At 41.5% G+C, this 16059-nt stretch overlaps 1 protein-coding gene across 1 annotated transcript in view; it reads right to left on the reverse strand.

Moving 5' to 3' along the window:
- Window positions 1-15039, reverse strand: part of LOC134344116 (ADP-ribosyl cyclase/cyclic ADP-ribose hydrolase 1) — a 28626-nt gene extending 13587 nt beyond the window's left edge. The window contains exons 1-3 of the mRNA XM_063043414.1: window positions 14885-15039; window positions 5177-5339; window positions 3788-3917 (exon numbers count right to left, since the gene is read on the reverse strand). Of these exons, the coding sequence (XP_062899484.1) occupies window positions 3788-3917; window positions 5177-5339; window positions 14885-14951 (360 nt within the window). The 5' untranslated portion in view covers window positions 14952-15039. The remainder of the gene's footprint in view (window positions 1-3787; window positions 3918-5176; window positions 5340-14884) is intronic.
- Between the last annotated feature and the right edge of the window lie 1020 nt (window positions 15040-16059).

The raw sequence follows: 16059 nt of genomic DNA on the forward strand, positions 1-16059 counted from the left end.
ACATTTTAAAGCAGTTGTGGACTTTGTCACAATGTTGATTTGTGCTCACCAGTTTTACTTTCTAAATGCCCACAGTTTGAAGAAATGAAATGAGGGGTTCCAGTTTCCTGCCACAAACCAGGCAGTTGATGAGTGAACATGAAATGAAGTTCTTTATTCTACCTGATACTTTTGAGCCTGTCCTATAACTTTTTACAGTTATAGAGTCATAGGTGAATTTAGGGTATATAGTCGCCAACTCTCCGCTGACCATCATTCATCTATTTACACTAATCTTATATTAACCTTGATTTAATCCATTTATTTGTGTAACATCCTTGAAAAACTCCCCCCAGATTCTACCACTCACCCAGACATTAGAGACAACTTACAGTATAGCTCTGTGTTTGAGACTTTTCTTCCACATGTTTGGGACGTAGGAGGAAACCAGAGCACTTGAGCAAAACTCACTTGGTTCCAGAGACAATGGCAGGTTGCATCTTGGTCAGGCGCTCCGAGATGTACCACTAAACTGTACAGTCGTCTTAAATTGAAATCAATCAGCTTCAGTCTGAGCAGCAGTTCATTACTGTTTCTCCAAACCAGAAAATGTCTTCCAGAATTCCCTGCCTGTTTCTTGAAACCAAGGCTTAAAGAAACTACTTTTGGCATTTAATAGCCTGGTATACCATTACCTATTAAGCTACAGATAGGATACTGTCTCTGAGGTTTGACTTGTTTACCTGTCCTATAGGCACATTCTCATAGGATTAATTTTTATTTTTCATTTAGAGATACAGCCTGTAACAGGCCCTCCACCCAATTACACCTAGGTGACCAATTAGCCGACTAACCCAGATGCCTTTGGAATGTGGGAGGAGACCAGGGGACCCGGAGGAAATCCATGCAATCAAAGGAAGAACAGACAAGCTCTTTACGGACAGCAGCAGAACAGAGTTTTTTTTCCAGCACCCACAAAGTGCTGGAAGTGCTCTGTATGTTAGTGTGTCTGGATAGAGAAACTGAGTTAACGTTATAGAATATGATCTTACAGTAGAACTGATTTGATATGTGAGAAAATTGTTAAGGCTGATTTTCAGAAGATATAATTCAAGCCTTGAATTCCAAAGGCTATGACTGTAACATTAATTTAGTTTTCTATTTCTCCCCACTGATGCCAACTGATTCATCTCTCTTCCTAAGAAATGTGAATTACATAGGACCATAAGTTTAATGAGTCAGATCATCAAGATACTTCTTAGAATTTTGATGACAAGAGCTAAAAGTAAGATACAAGCTGAAATAGATAAAGAACAATGTGGTTTTGTGAAAGACAAAAGGTACAAGAAACACAATGTTGATGTTAAGGATACTATCAGAATGAGCTATTCAAGTGCAAAAAGATTTGTTTGTTTTATTGACTACACAAAAGCATTTGATAAAGTGAAGCACAATAAGTTCATTGAAATATTACAGAAAACTCTAGATCTGATTAGGCGGAGGTCTTTCGAATCTAGAAATCTGTACTGGGAACAAACTGCCACTGTAAGAATAGATGGAGAAGTGAGTCAGTTTACGAAAATCAAGAGAGGCGTTAGACAAGGCTGTGTTTTCTCCCCTGACTGATTTAATGTGTACAATGAAACAATATTACAAAAAATAACAGACATCTTGGGAATCAAAGTTGGCGGTGAAAACATCAATAATTTCAGATATGCAGATGACACTGTGTTAATTGCAAGTACGGAGGAAGAACTACAAAACTTAATTGATATAGTTGTTGAAGAAAGTGCAAAAATGGGTCTATCTGTCAATCGCAAAAAGACAGAATGTATGGTGATATTCAAAAAGAAGAAGGATCCTATCTGCAGGCTGAGAATAAATGGGGAAGACATAAAACAAGTACAGAACTTTTGCTACTTAGGAAACTGGGTGATATCAGATGGCAGGTGCGACATGGACATCAAAAGAAGAATAGGGATGGCAAAAGACACCTTTACAAGAATGAAGAGTATACTGACCAATACTAAACTAGGCATGACAACCTGGCTCAGGGTACTGAAATGTTACGTTTATCCAGTTATGTTATATGGCTCAGAATGTTGGACAATATCTAGTAACATGAGGAAACGAATTGAAGCAGCAGAGATGTAGTTTTTGAGGAGGATGCAAAGAATATCATGGACGAAATGAATATCTAACGAGGATGTCATGAACAGAGCAAACACAAAAAGAGAAATAATGTATGTGATCATGAGAAGGCAATGTAACTTCATTGAAAATGTGATTAGGAAAGAGGAGTTAGAATGCACGGTAATTATGGGAAAGATTGAAGGGAAGAAAGCAAGAGGAAGACAAAGACAAATGATGATGGAGACAGCAGCCAGAGAACTGGAAATTAATACCAATGAATTGATCCACTTGACCTGAAACAGTCAAAGGTCAAGTCATGGCAGTCAAAGCTCAAACTGGGCACGGCACCTGATGATGATGATATTGACTGATCTGCATTGTCTTTATTATCACCCCACCCTCCACATCATCTATAACACAAAACACGATGGAAACAACAACTCTTTCTCTCTACAGACACTGCCTGGCCTGTTGAGTATTACCAGTATGATTGCTTTAAAAGATTTAAGGTAAAGATAAAAAGACAAGCATTATTTGTCACATGTACATTAAATCATACAGTGAAATGTGTCATTTGCATCAAATCAAATCAGCAAGGCTTGTACTGGGCAGCTGGCAAGTGTCACCAGCAGGGGTGCAGTGCTAGCTGGAGCGTGTCCAGCACCTCTAAAAAAAAAGCCAAAATAAACAAGCTAATTAATTAGGTGCCGCCCAAGGTGATTTCAGTATCTCAGAAACTGCTGATCTCCTGGGATTTTTATGCACAACAGACTCTGGAGTTTACAAAGAATGGTGCTAAAAACAACAAAAAAAAATCCAGCCAGTGGTTGTTCTGTGAGCGAAAACATCTTGCTAAACCACTCGCTGGATTTTTTTTGTTTTTGGCACCATCAAACTCCCTACATTAACCGTAGGAATCAAACCCTGATCTTACAATTGTTAATGCTACACTAACTGCTACACTACCATGCAGTACACAAAAATAGAACCTAGCCCAAGTAAAATGAACACATTTTAAAGTTTCTAACATTTGGTTATGATTAGTAAAATTATTCTTCACGTCCATATTATTTGATCTCTGGATGAGGCAGCCACATCTGCACTACAAATATTGTCCATTCTTGGTTGCCCCAGACAGGGCAATAGCTAAATTCAGCCTCCAGCAAGTATGTTTAAAAATCTGTAGCTGAAGAATAACATTAACAGTCTCACATATTGTTAGTGACTGTTCTCCAGCCAAATTTAGTGTTGCAACTATAAGAACTTCCCAAGAACGATTAGGATGCTTTGTGTAGCTTGACCATAAAACACATGTCAACTAATTGCGTTGATGACTGATTGGCTTCAGCCTTCTAGTTGCACTGCAGGTCTAAACACATTACTGGCTTCCTTCCCCAAATGAATTTAATCAAACAGCTTTTCTGACAGTCTGTCAGCCTTTATGTATCTGTCCCATGATACACATTACCAAATATTAACACACTTAGTGAAGTAAATTGTCATTTGAACCCTTAGTCTTAGAGTACTACTGCTGGATCCTGATGTTGGATTGCTGAACTTTTGTCCACCCACTTTGAGCAAGTCAGAGTTTACAGTGGAGTAGAGGAATAGATTGCCAATCATATATTAGACTCTGGGTTATCAGCATGGACTCCTGCATCGACACATTTCTTACCTGATTGACTGGGATGTTATGATCTGCCAGTTTCAAAAATGGTTCATAATCTTCCATTTTGATATTACATGGGTCTTTGCCACTAAATGCATTCAGAAAATTTTCCCAAATCTTTGGACAGTCTTTCTTCCTGAGAGAGAAATAAACATTCAAACACAGAATGAAAAAATGCTGTTAGGATTGAGGAATTCATGGTCATTAATGCTGAGAATCTATGATTGATTTGGAAAATCTGCAAGATTTTACATTTATTTCAGAATAGCCCATAGTGCTTTACAGCAATAAGATACTTTTTGAAAATGAATGCAGGGAAATGTGACGTCCAATTTGCAAGCAGCAGATTGCAGAAACAGCATCAGGGTAAGTAATCAGGCTGTCCTTTGGGTACAATGTTAAACAAGATCCTGTCTTGTCCCTCAGATGATTGTGAAAGCCCTCGTGAGAATCGAGAAAAGAGACAACAGATTCTAGCACATTTTATTTCTCAACATCATTGAAAATTTATTTTGCTTAAGTTTACGTAATTTTTGGGATTTAGGTGATGCCAGCAAGGTGAACATTTATTGCCCATCTCTAATTGCCTTTGTGGATGTGGTGGTGAGCTACTTTATTGAACTACTGGAGTCTTTCTGTCAAAGGTAATTCCATTATGAGAGTTTCAGTATACAGATCCAATGATGAAGACGAGAGCTGAAACAACATTGAACATTTTATCTAAAAGACACCCTACCAGTTAAACAATGGGGCATGCTGCCACTAATGCACTAAAGTGGCTGTTGTGATTTTGTGCACAGATCTCTTAATTCAGCTTGAGGTCATAAACTTGGACATGGAGACAAGTGATCTTTTGAACCAAGGCGCAGTCTCGACAGGGAGTTAGGGAAGGTCATCAAACACAGATCAAAGACCAGAGTAGAATACAAACTGCACCCAGTAGAAGGAATGCATGTGGGAGGGCAATACACTGTCTGGACAAATGCAGAAGAAGCAAAGATCTTGATAAACTTTCAAGCAATAGCTGAAACAAGAGGAAAATAAACCCCATGGTGTACAAACTCTACCTAGTGCAAGCTGAAACAGAGAAAGGCAACATTTAGATAGCAATAATTAACTGGTTTCAGGATCTTGTTTGCTTACAGGAATTGAATGTGACCTTTAATTATACTTTTTCCACAATGGTTCAGCAAGTAAATTAAGGGAGTAACTTAAACTATTTTTGTGGAACAGGTTTACACATTTCTTTAGAAAACCAAATGTTCACCTTACTTGTATTATTGTTATACAAGAATTTAAAATTTTAAGATGAATAAAAACCCATACTTTCCTTCAGAAAAAGTGTACTTTGAAACGTGCTTTGATGCTGTGCCAGTGAATTACATATTAACATACCCTACACTGGGATTTATATTCTGAAGGTAGTCAAAACATCTTCCCATCATTATTTCTTTCAGATTTCTTGTTGATCCTTTTCCTTTCCATTCTTCTGAGTCAGCACTTGCCATTGCCATTGCCATTGTCATAAGACTTAAAACAAGTCCAAACAGAAACACATCTATTACAAGGAATTAGATACAGGCATTAGTGCAAGAAATAAACATTCTATTGTCTATCGTGTCTGGTGCTCCCAATGTGACCTCCCCGATGTTGGTGAAAGCTGTCGTAAATTGGGGGACCATTCGTCAAGCACCTCTGCACCATCCACCACAGGCAGGACTTCCCAGTCTTCAAACATTTTAATTTCGATTCCCATTTCCATTCCAACATGTCGGTCTCTGTCCTCACTTGTGCCAAGACGAGGGCACCCTCAGGGTGGAGGAGCGACACACTATATTCCGTCTGGTTAGCCTCCAACCTGATGGCATGAATATCAATTTCTCCTTCTGGTAAATAAATTCCCCCAACTTCCCCTATTCTCCACTCTGACATTTACCTCTTCTCATATGCCTACTACTTCCCCCTGAGTCCACTCCTCCATCCCCTTCTCCATTGATCCACTCTCCTCTACCAATGACATGGGTAGGACAAGTTATGAGGTTCTGCAGAGAGAGTTCAGGGAGTTAGGTGCTAAAATTAAAGGGCAGGACCTCCAGGGTTGTGATTTCAGGATCATTACCCGTGCCCCATGCAATGAGGGTAGAAGTAGGAAGATTATACAGTTTAATACATGGCTAAGGAGATGGTGTAGGAGGGAGGGCATAAGATTTTTGGATTATTGGGATTCTTCCAAGGAAGGTGGGACCTGCACAGAAGGCACAGTTTGCACCTGAACTGGAGGAGGACAAATATCTTAGTGGGAGGGTCTGTTAATGCTACATAGTGGTGTTGAAACTAGAGTTGCAGGGGGTGGGAACCAGAGTGTCAGAACAGTTAGTGGAGAGTTTATGGAGACAGATGTTGGTAAGACTTCAGACAAAGTGAGGAATCAAAAGTTTGATCATGGTGCGACTAGTGCCTTGAGCTGCATATATTTCAATGCAAGAAATATCATAGGAAAGGTGGAAATAATGCTGAAGATGAGCGAGCTGGTTTACAAACAGAGGTAACTTGTAGTGAAGAGAGGCTGTTGATTGGGCAAAACTGCAGTCAACAGGATAAAAGGCAGATGAAATCAAAAAGGGTGAATACAGGACTTAGGGTGTTGTATTTGAATGTACGCAGCATATGGAATAAGGTAGATGAACTTGCAGCACAATTGGAGATTGACAGGTTTGATGTTGTAGGCATCACTGAATCATGGCTGAAAGACTATAGCTGGGAGCTTAATGTCCAAGGATTTGAATTGAATTGAATTTGAATTGAATGATCTTTATTGTCATTATACATAGGTACAATGAAACTGTTTGTCTTCCTCTCAGGCAATTAAATAAAGTGGTAGATAAAAACAAGACAATAATAGAAAAACAGTATTAAATAGAGAAGTAGCAGAAAATAAGTTGCAGCAGCACCAGAACATCACAGTAATATAGAACATAGAATAGTACAGACCATTACAGGCCCTTTGACCCACAATGTGGTGCCGAACCTCAAACCCTGCCTCCCATATTATCCCCCACCTTAAATTCCTCCATATACCTGTCTAGTAGTCTCTTAAACTTCACTAATGTATCTGCCTCTACCACTGACTCAGGCAGTGCATTCCACACACCAACCACTCTGAGTAAAAAACCATTCTCTAATATCCCCCTTGAACTTCCCACCCCTTACCTTAAAGCCATGTTCTCTTGTATTGAGAAGTGGTGCCCTGGGGAAGAGGCGCTGGCTATCCACTCTATCTATTCCTCTTATTATCTTGTAAACCTCTATCATGACTCCTCTCATCCTCCTTCTCTCCAAAGAGTAATGCCCTAGCTCCCTTAATCTCTAATCATAATGCATACTCTCTAAACCAGGATGCATCCTGGTAAATCTCCTCTGTACCCTTTCCAATGCTTTCACATCCTTCCTATAGTGAGGCAACCAGAACTGGACACAGTACTCCAAGTGTGGCCTAACCAGAGTTTTATAGAGCTGCATCATTACACGCAACTCTTAAACTCTATCCCTCGACTTATGAAAGCCAATACCCCATAAGCTTTCTTAACTACCCTATCTACCTGTGAGGCAACTTTCAGTGATCAGTGGACATGTACCTCCAAATCCCTCTGCTCCTCCACACTACCAAGTATCCTGTCATTTACTTTGTACTCTGCCTTGGAGTTTGTCCTTCCAAAGTGTACCACCTCACTTCTCCAGGTTGAACTCCATCTACCACTTCTCAGCCCACTTCTGCATCCTATCAATGTCTCTCTGCAATCTTCGACAATCCTCTACACTATCTACAACACCACCAATCTTTGTGTCATCTGCAAACTTGCCAACCCACCCTTCAACCCCCACATCCAGGTCGTTAATAAAAATCACGAAAAGTAGAGGTCCCAGAACAGATCCTTGTGGGACACCACTAGTCACAATCCTCCAGTCTGAATATACTCCCTCCACCACCACCCTCTGCCTTCTGCAGGCAAGCCAATTCTGAATCCACCTGGCCAAACTTCCCTGGATCCCATGCCTTCTGACTTTCTGAATAAGCCTACCGTGTGGAACCTTGTCAAATGCCTTACTAAAATCCATGTAGATCACACCAACTGCACTACTCTCATCTATATGCCTGGTCACCTCCTCAAAGAACTCTATCAGCCTTGTTAGACACGATTTGCCCTTCACAAAGCTATGCTGACTGTCCCTGATCAGACCATGATTCTCTAAATGCCTATAGATCCTATCTCTAAGAATCTTTTCCAATAGTTTTCCCACCGCAGATGTAAGGGTCACTGGTCTATAATTACTCAGACTATCCCTACTACCTTTTTTGAACAAGGGGACAACATTCGCCTCCCTCCAATCCTTCGGTACCATTCCCGTGGACAACGAGGACATAAAGATCCTAGCCAGAGGATCAGTAATCTCTTCCCTCACCTCGTGGAGTAGCCTGGGGAATATTCTGTCAGGCCCCGGGGACCTATCCATCCTAATGTATTTTAACAACTCCAACACCTTCTCTCCCTTAATATCTACATGCTCTAGAACATCAACCTCACTCATATTGTTCTCACCGTCATCAAGTTCCCTCTCATTGGTGAATACCGAAGAAAAGTATTCATTGAGGACCTTGCTCACTTCCACAGCCTCCAGGCACATCTTCCCACCTTTATCTCTAATCGGTCCTACCTTCACTCCTGTCATCCTTTTGTTCTTCACATAATTGAAGAATGCCTTGGGGTTTTCCTGTACCCTACTCGCCAAGGCCTTCTCATGCCCCCTTCTTGCTCTTCTCAGCCCCTTCTTAAGCTCTTTTCTTTCTACCCTATATTCCTCATACCTTCTTCATGCCTTCTTCCACCTGACTAAATTTTCCACCTCACTTGTCACCCATGGTTCCTTCACCCTACCATTTTTTATCTTTCTCACCGGGACAAATTTATCCCTAACATTCTGCAAGCGATCCCTAAACATTGACCACATGTCCATAGTACATTTCCCTGCAAAAACATCATCCCATTTCACACCCGCAAGTTCTAGCCTTATAGCCTCATAATTTGCCGTTCCCCAATTAAAAATTTTCCTGTCCTCTCTGATTCTATCCTTTTCCATGATAATGCTAAAGGCCAGGTTTACGGTGGTCACTGTCCCCCAGATGCTCACCCACTGAGAGATCTGTGACCTGACCTGGTTCGTTACCTAATACTAAGTCTATTATGGCATTCCCCCTAGTCGGCTTGTCAACATACTATGACACAGGGGCCTATAGAATACTCCCAATAGAGTAACTGCTCCCTTCCTGTTCCTGACTTCCACCCATATTGACTCAAAAGAGGATCCTGCTACATTACCCACCCTTTCTGTAGCTGTAATAGTATCCCTGACCAGTAATGCCACCCCTTCTCCCCTTTCCCCCCCTCTCTATCCCTTTTAAAGCACTGAAATCCAGGAATATTGAGAATCCATTCCTGCCCTGGTGCCAGCCAAGTCTCTGTAATGGCCACTACATCATAATTCCATGTATGTATCCAAGCTCTCAGTTCATCACCTTTGTTCTTGATGCTTCTTTTATTGAAGTACACACACTTTAGCCCTTCTACCTTACTACCTTTACACCGTTTATTCTACTTCTCTTTCCTCAAAGCCTCTCCATATGTTAGATCTGACTTTACTCCATGCACTTCTTCCACTGCTCTATCGCTCCGGGTCCCATCCCCCTTTGCAAATTAGTTTAAGCCCTCCAAACCATGCTCGCAAACCTACCTGCAAGGATATTGCTCCCCCTCGAGTTCAGGTGCAACCCATCCAATCTGTACAGGTCCCACCTTCCCCAGTAGAGATCCCAATGATCCAAAAATCTAAAACCCTGCCCCCTGCACCAACTCCTCAGCCACACATTCAACTGCTATCTCCTCCAATTCTTACCATCTCTGTCACGTAGCACTGGCAGCAATCCTGAGAACGTCACCCTTGAGATCCTGTTCTTCAGCCTTCTGCCTAGTTCCCAAAACTCACACTTCAGGACTTCATCCCTCTTCCTGCCTATGTCGTTGGTCCCAACATGTATCACGACTTCTGGTTGCTTTCCCTCTCGTACCAGGATGTCGTGCACCTGGTCAGAGACATCCTGGACCCTGGTACCCGGGAGGCAACAAACCATGCGGGTGTCCTTCTCACGTCCACAAAGTCTCCTGTCTGCTCCCCTGACTATAGTGTCCCCAATGACGACAGCTCTCCTGTTCTCTGTCCCACCCTTCTGTACCACAGGGTCAGACTCAGTGCCAGAGGGCCTGCCACCGTGGCTCACACCTGGTTGGTCGTCCCCGCCAACAGTATCCAGGACGGTAAACTTATTATTCAGGGGAATGGCTACAGGGGTGCTCTGCACTACCTGTCTGCTCACCTTCACCTTCCCCCCTCTGACTGTCACCCAACGACCTGCTTCCGGTAGCCTAGGTGTGACTACTTCCCTGTAGCTCTCATCTATGACTGCCTCATTCTCCCTTATGAGTTGAAGGTTATCCAGCTGCTGCTCCAGATTCCTTACACAGTCTTCCAGATCGCCCAGCCGCATGCACTTCTGGCAGACGTGCCGTTAATGCAAGTATTTGAGCCCTTGTATGTGCATCTGTGTGCTCGCAGTTTCAGTCATTGTTCTGTGGGAGTGGGATACACATTGTATCGAAAGAACAGGCAGGACGCAGAGGGGGTGGCATTGCTCCATTGGTAAAAAATGAAATCAAATCATTAGAAAGAAGTGACACAGGGTGTGTCAGAAGGTGTTGAATCATTGTGGCTAGAGCTAAGGAACTACAAGGGTAAAGAGATCCTGGTGGAATTGTATACAGACCCACCTCCCGCCAACAGTAGTAACCATGTGGCCTACAAATTAGAACAGGAGATAGAAAATGCAATGCCAAAAGGGCAATGGTACAACAGTCACGGGGGACTTCAATATGCAGAGGTGGCTGAAGAGACCATGGAGGCAAGAATCACTAGATTCTGGAATGGTTCCGGAGGACTGGAAAATTGCAAATGTCACTCCACTCTTCAAGAAGGGAGAGGCAGAAGAAAGGAAGATAGGCCAGTTAGTCTGACCTCAGTGGCTGGTAAGACGTTGGCGTCAATCCTTAAGAATGAGGTCTCAAGGTACTTGGAGGCACATGATAAAATAGGCTGTATTTAGCATGGTTTCCTCAAGAGAAAATCTTGCCTGACAAATCTGTTGGAATTCTTTGAAGAAATAACAAGCAGGATAGACAAAGGAGAATCGGTTGATGTTGTGTACTTGGATTTTCAGAAGGACTTTGACAAGGAGCCATATGAGGATGCTTAACCAGGTACGAGTCCATGGTATTACAATAAAGATTCTGCATGGATAAAGCTGTGGCTGATTGGCAGGAGACAAAGAGTGAGCATAAAGGGAGCCTTTTCTAGCTGGCTGCCAGTGACTAGTGGTGTTCCACAGGGGTCAATGTTGGGACCGATTATTTTTATGTTATATGTCAACAATTTGGATGAAGGAATTGATGGCTTTATTGCAAAGTTTGCAGATGATATGAAGATAGGTAGAGAAACAGAAAATTTTGAGGAAGTAGAGAGGCTACAGAAGGACTTGGATTAGGAGAATAGGCGAAGAAGTGACAGATGGAATACAGTATCGGGAAGTGTTTGGTCATGCACTTTGGTAGAAGAAATGAAAGGGTTAACTATTTTCTAAATGGAGAGAAAATATAAAATCCTGAGCTGCAAAAGGACTTGGGAGTCCTCATGCAGAATTCCCCAAAGGTTAACTTGCAGGTTGAATGTGAGGTGAGACAGGCAAATACAGTGTTAGCATTCATTTCAAGAGGACTGGAATATAAAAGGAAGGATGTAATGTTGGGACTTTATGAAGCACTAGTGAGACATCACTTGGAGTATTATGATCAGGTTGGGCCCCTTATCTTAGAACTCGGGATCCTTCGCTCCGGAGTCCAGCTGGTGGTGCAGTGACATCAGTGCCGGGCTCCGGAGTGAAGGATCCCGAGTTCAAATCCAGTCAGGCTGCTCCCGGGCACGCCTTCCATCTGTGCCGGGTTGAGTACTGAGCTCGGAACTCAGCCTCGTAAAAAAAAAACTGCGCTGTGAGAAGGACGCGGGGGACCACTCACAGGATCTTTCCTCCAAGAGAATCACTTGAAAAAAATGGTCGCTGAGGCTCTGGCAGAGTATGGCATGCAAAAAAAAGCTTAGAAAGGATGTGCTGAAACTGGAGAGGGTTCAAAGGAGGTTTACAAAAATGATTCCAGAATTAAATGGCTTGTCTTATGAAGAGTGTATTCTCTGGGCCTGTATTCACTGTCATTCAGAAGAATGAGGGGTGACCTCATTGAAACCTATGGAATGGTGAAAGGCCTTGATACAGTGGATGTGGAGAGGACGTTTCCCATGGTGAGCGTATCTATGACCAGAGAACACAGCCTCAGAATAGAGTGGCACCCTTCAGGAGGAATTTCTTTAGCCAGAGAGTGGGGAACCTGTGGAATTCTTTGCCACAGGCAGCTGTGGAGGCCAAGTCATTATGTATGTTTAAGGCAGAGTTTGATAGATTCTTGATTGGTCGGGGTTTGAAGGAATACAGAGAGAAGGAAGAAAGGAGATTGGGGTTGAAAGTTTGATCAGGCATGATGAAATGATGGAGTAGATTTGATGAGTCAAATGGCCCAATTCTGCTCCTATATCTGATGGTCTATCAGATTCCTTCATCTCCAGCCTTGACCTTTCTCACTCATCTGGCTTCACCTATCACCTTCCAGCTAGCCTCCTTCCCCTCCCCCCACCTTTTTATTCTGGCATCTTCCCCCTTTCTCCTCAATCCTGAAGAAGGGTCTCAGCCCAAAACGTCAACTGCTTATTCATTTCCATAGATGCTACCTGATGTGCTCAGTCCTTCCAGCATTTTTTGTGTGTTGCTTTGGATTTCCAGCATCTGCAGAGGTTATTGTGTTTATAAATCAAATTATGTAACTCAATGAAATATTTTTAAAACAGGGAGAAAGTCTAGTGTGGTGTGGCTGTTTACTCTGTGTTAATCGGCTGCCATTGATCCAAAAGTAGCATTCGATATCCAAATAGACTTGCAATAGTATGACGCCTTTGGTATGCTAAGTGTTCTTTCCTTTCACTCAAACGCATAAGCACAGTTGGCTTACAAGCTGCCATCGAAAATGTTACCATAAGACAAAAAGACATAGGAGCAGAATTAAGCCATTGGGCTCATTCAGGCATTTGTTAGAGGTAAAAAGGAAAGAAAGATATAAAACAGATTTGGTAAATGCATTTAACTGTCATGTGATGGAAAAGTATAGTGATTATACTCACATTTATACGGATAGTGCGAAGAAACCTGAAACAGGAGTGACAGGGTTTGGGGTGGTAACACCAGCAAAAGAAATTGGAATCAGCAGAAGAACATCTAATAAGTTAGGAGTGTTTACAGTGGAGATGCTGGCAGTGTTGGTTGTGTTGCAATGGGTGCAGAAAGCCAGACAAGCCAAAGCATTGATATGTTCAGATTCATCCTCAGTTCTAGCAAGTTTAAGGTCTTTTCACGCAAACAGTCGGCAAGATGTACTTTATGAAGTCCTTCAGTTAGTTACAAGAATTGCAAATCAGGGAGGTCAGGTAAAATTTCTATGGGTTCCAGCACATGTAGGGGTGAAGGGGAATGAGAGGGTGGATGAGTTGGCAAAGAGGGCATTAAAGAAAGAAAATGTGGAAATGCACATTAGTATCAGTAAAGCAAAGGTTAAGTGTGTAATCTGGGAAAAAGTCAACCGAATGTGGCAAGAAAGATGGGACAGGGAGGGGAAAGGGAGGCATTTATATCAAATACAAAAGAGTGTTGCAGTTACTAGGGTAGGTAGTGGAAACAGAAGAGAGGAAATTGTGTGGACTAGGTTAAGGCTGGGACACTGTGCATTAAACAAAACATTGAAAATGATAGGGAAACACCAGACAGGATTGTGTGAGGAATGTCAGGAAGCGGAGTCAGTAGAACATGTAGTTTTGTGTTGCAGGAAGTATGGGATACAGAGAGAGATGATGAGAAATAAATTAAGGGAGTTGGGGATGCAGGAATTCACATTAAAAGGGTTGCTGGGCATGGGTGAGAGAGCACAAGTCCAGGTATTTTTAGCGTTTTTAAGGGGTACAAGGGTTTTTTTTTTATATAGAATATGATGAATAAACAGGAATAGGACACTAGGATGGTCAAAGATGAGAGAGAGTGAGAGAGTGAGATATATATATATATATATATAGTGAAGGGATTTAGAATGTATGTCTAGTGCACATTCTGGAGCAGAGGGTGGCGGTAATGCACCATTAAGCTGGATGCCAACCGCCATAAAACAAGATACAGACAGACAGTTTACCCCACTCAATACAGGAACACCCTACTGGCATACACAAGTAAAGGCACCAAAGTATTGAGCTGAATTGCTGTTTGACACAGGCTACACAGCCAGGCCATGAAAAAAAATAGTTTTTAAAGAAACGCTCATCCATCAAGAAGCTAATAAACAAGCAGAAGGATAAATCCAGCAGGAAATTGTATAAGCAAAGGGTTTTAAATTTGAAGCTACAGTTTAGTGTTTTGAGCATACATACCCAGGGTATAAATACCATGAAAATTAGCTTTGTGCAACAGCACCACAATACATCACAAACACAATTAAAGTACATTACCTAAATTAACTTAAAGTATATACAACTATACAACAAAATAACCATAACAACATCAGTGTAAATTGAGGGAAATAGCATTACGGCTTTTCAAGTTGTTTCTAAAACCTGATAGTAGTGGGGAAGAAGCTGTTGTTAAACTTGGAGGTGTGGGTTTTCAGAATCTTGTACCGTCTGCCTGACGCAAAACCTAAGATCAACAGCATATGCACATATCATTGCAAAGTTATTCCACCCTGCCCTACTCCAGAATTATACAATAGGCTCTCAGATCATTAGCCAAAGAAGAAACTTGTGAATGAACAGCATTAACAAACTAATTGAATGTAATTTGGGTGAAAACCCATTTACCGTGCATTGTTGAATCATGTCTTAAGTGACCCTTATGGCTAAGATGCAGGCCTCCCAGAAAAAACATTTTCAACTGCGATCTCTACTTTTACTTTGTGATTAATGCTGAAAGCAGAACTCCTTTCCAATTATTTTGCATGATATACACTTCTCAATCTCCACCTATAACTATGTGTAAACATAATTTAGGGTAGGCCAATCACTGAGCAAAGGATGGGCCAATCAAACAGGCTCTTAAGCTGTTTTATTATTATAATTAATGACGTAAACATTTTACCACTCCCTGGGATAAATCAGTCTTGATATAATTAGTTGTCACAAATTTATAGTAGCTCAAATGATATTTGTTAATTCTCTCAGTTTTTTAGAACTTCTTTCGCTTCTGACTATGCCTCTCCAAAACAGAGGAACCTGTGACTTATTTTCTTTTCTCTCCTGAGAAATCCTGTTTTAAAAATGCAGACTGCAAATCTATTTACCTTTTTTTCCCTATTTGACTTTGGTAAGATCAGAGATACTGCAGCCAGCATACAGACAGGAATCTTTCACCAAACCACACCCCAGTGAAAGGCTGGATCTCTTATCACATATATCAGCAATCAGTTTATGGGTAATTGACCTTTTCAAGTACATGTGCTTGATTCACACACTTTGTAGCTTGTGATAAACAATTCTTAATTTAAGCAATGAACATAATTGAATTCCCAGAGTTGAACATAATTGAGTGGGCACAGCTGTCACGAAAGGTCAGAACCTGTTAACTAACCGTTGTCTTGCTTTTTAACAAAGGCCATTGATTTAAGAGTATATTACAACAAAGAGCAGACTGTTGACATATTTAATTGTGACACAATCTGCTGTTGGAAATAGAACCTTGCTCCTCTATCACTTCCAATCATTAGCTACGCACAAACTTCATTAGAATGCAGAGCAAGTATGGGCCAATCACCCACAGTTGTGCTCTACCATTCAATGAGATGATGGCTGATCTGATAGTAAGCTCTCATTCTCATTTACTAGTAGTAACCTTTAACCCTCTCTATTATCAGGTATCTATTAACCTTTGCCTTACAGCCTTCATTGCCCTCTGAGCAAAAGAATACCTAAGGCACTGGACCCACTGAGAGAAACAAAAAATCACCTCCTCTCCATCATAAATGTGCAAGCTCTTATGT

The sequence above is a fragment of the Mobula hypostoma genome, chromosome 3 (assembly GCF_963921235.1).
Source record: "Mobula hypostoma chromosome 3, sMobHyp1.1, whole genome shotgun sequence".
Lineage (NCBI taxonomy): Eukaryota > Metazoa > Chordata > Chondrichthyes > Myliobatiformes > Myliobatidae > Mobula > Mobula hypostoma.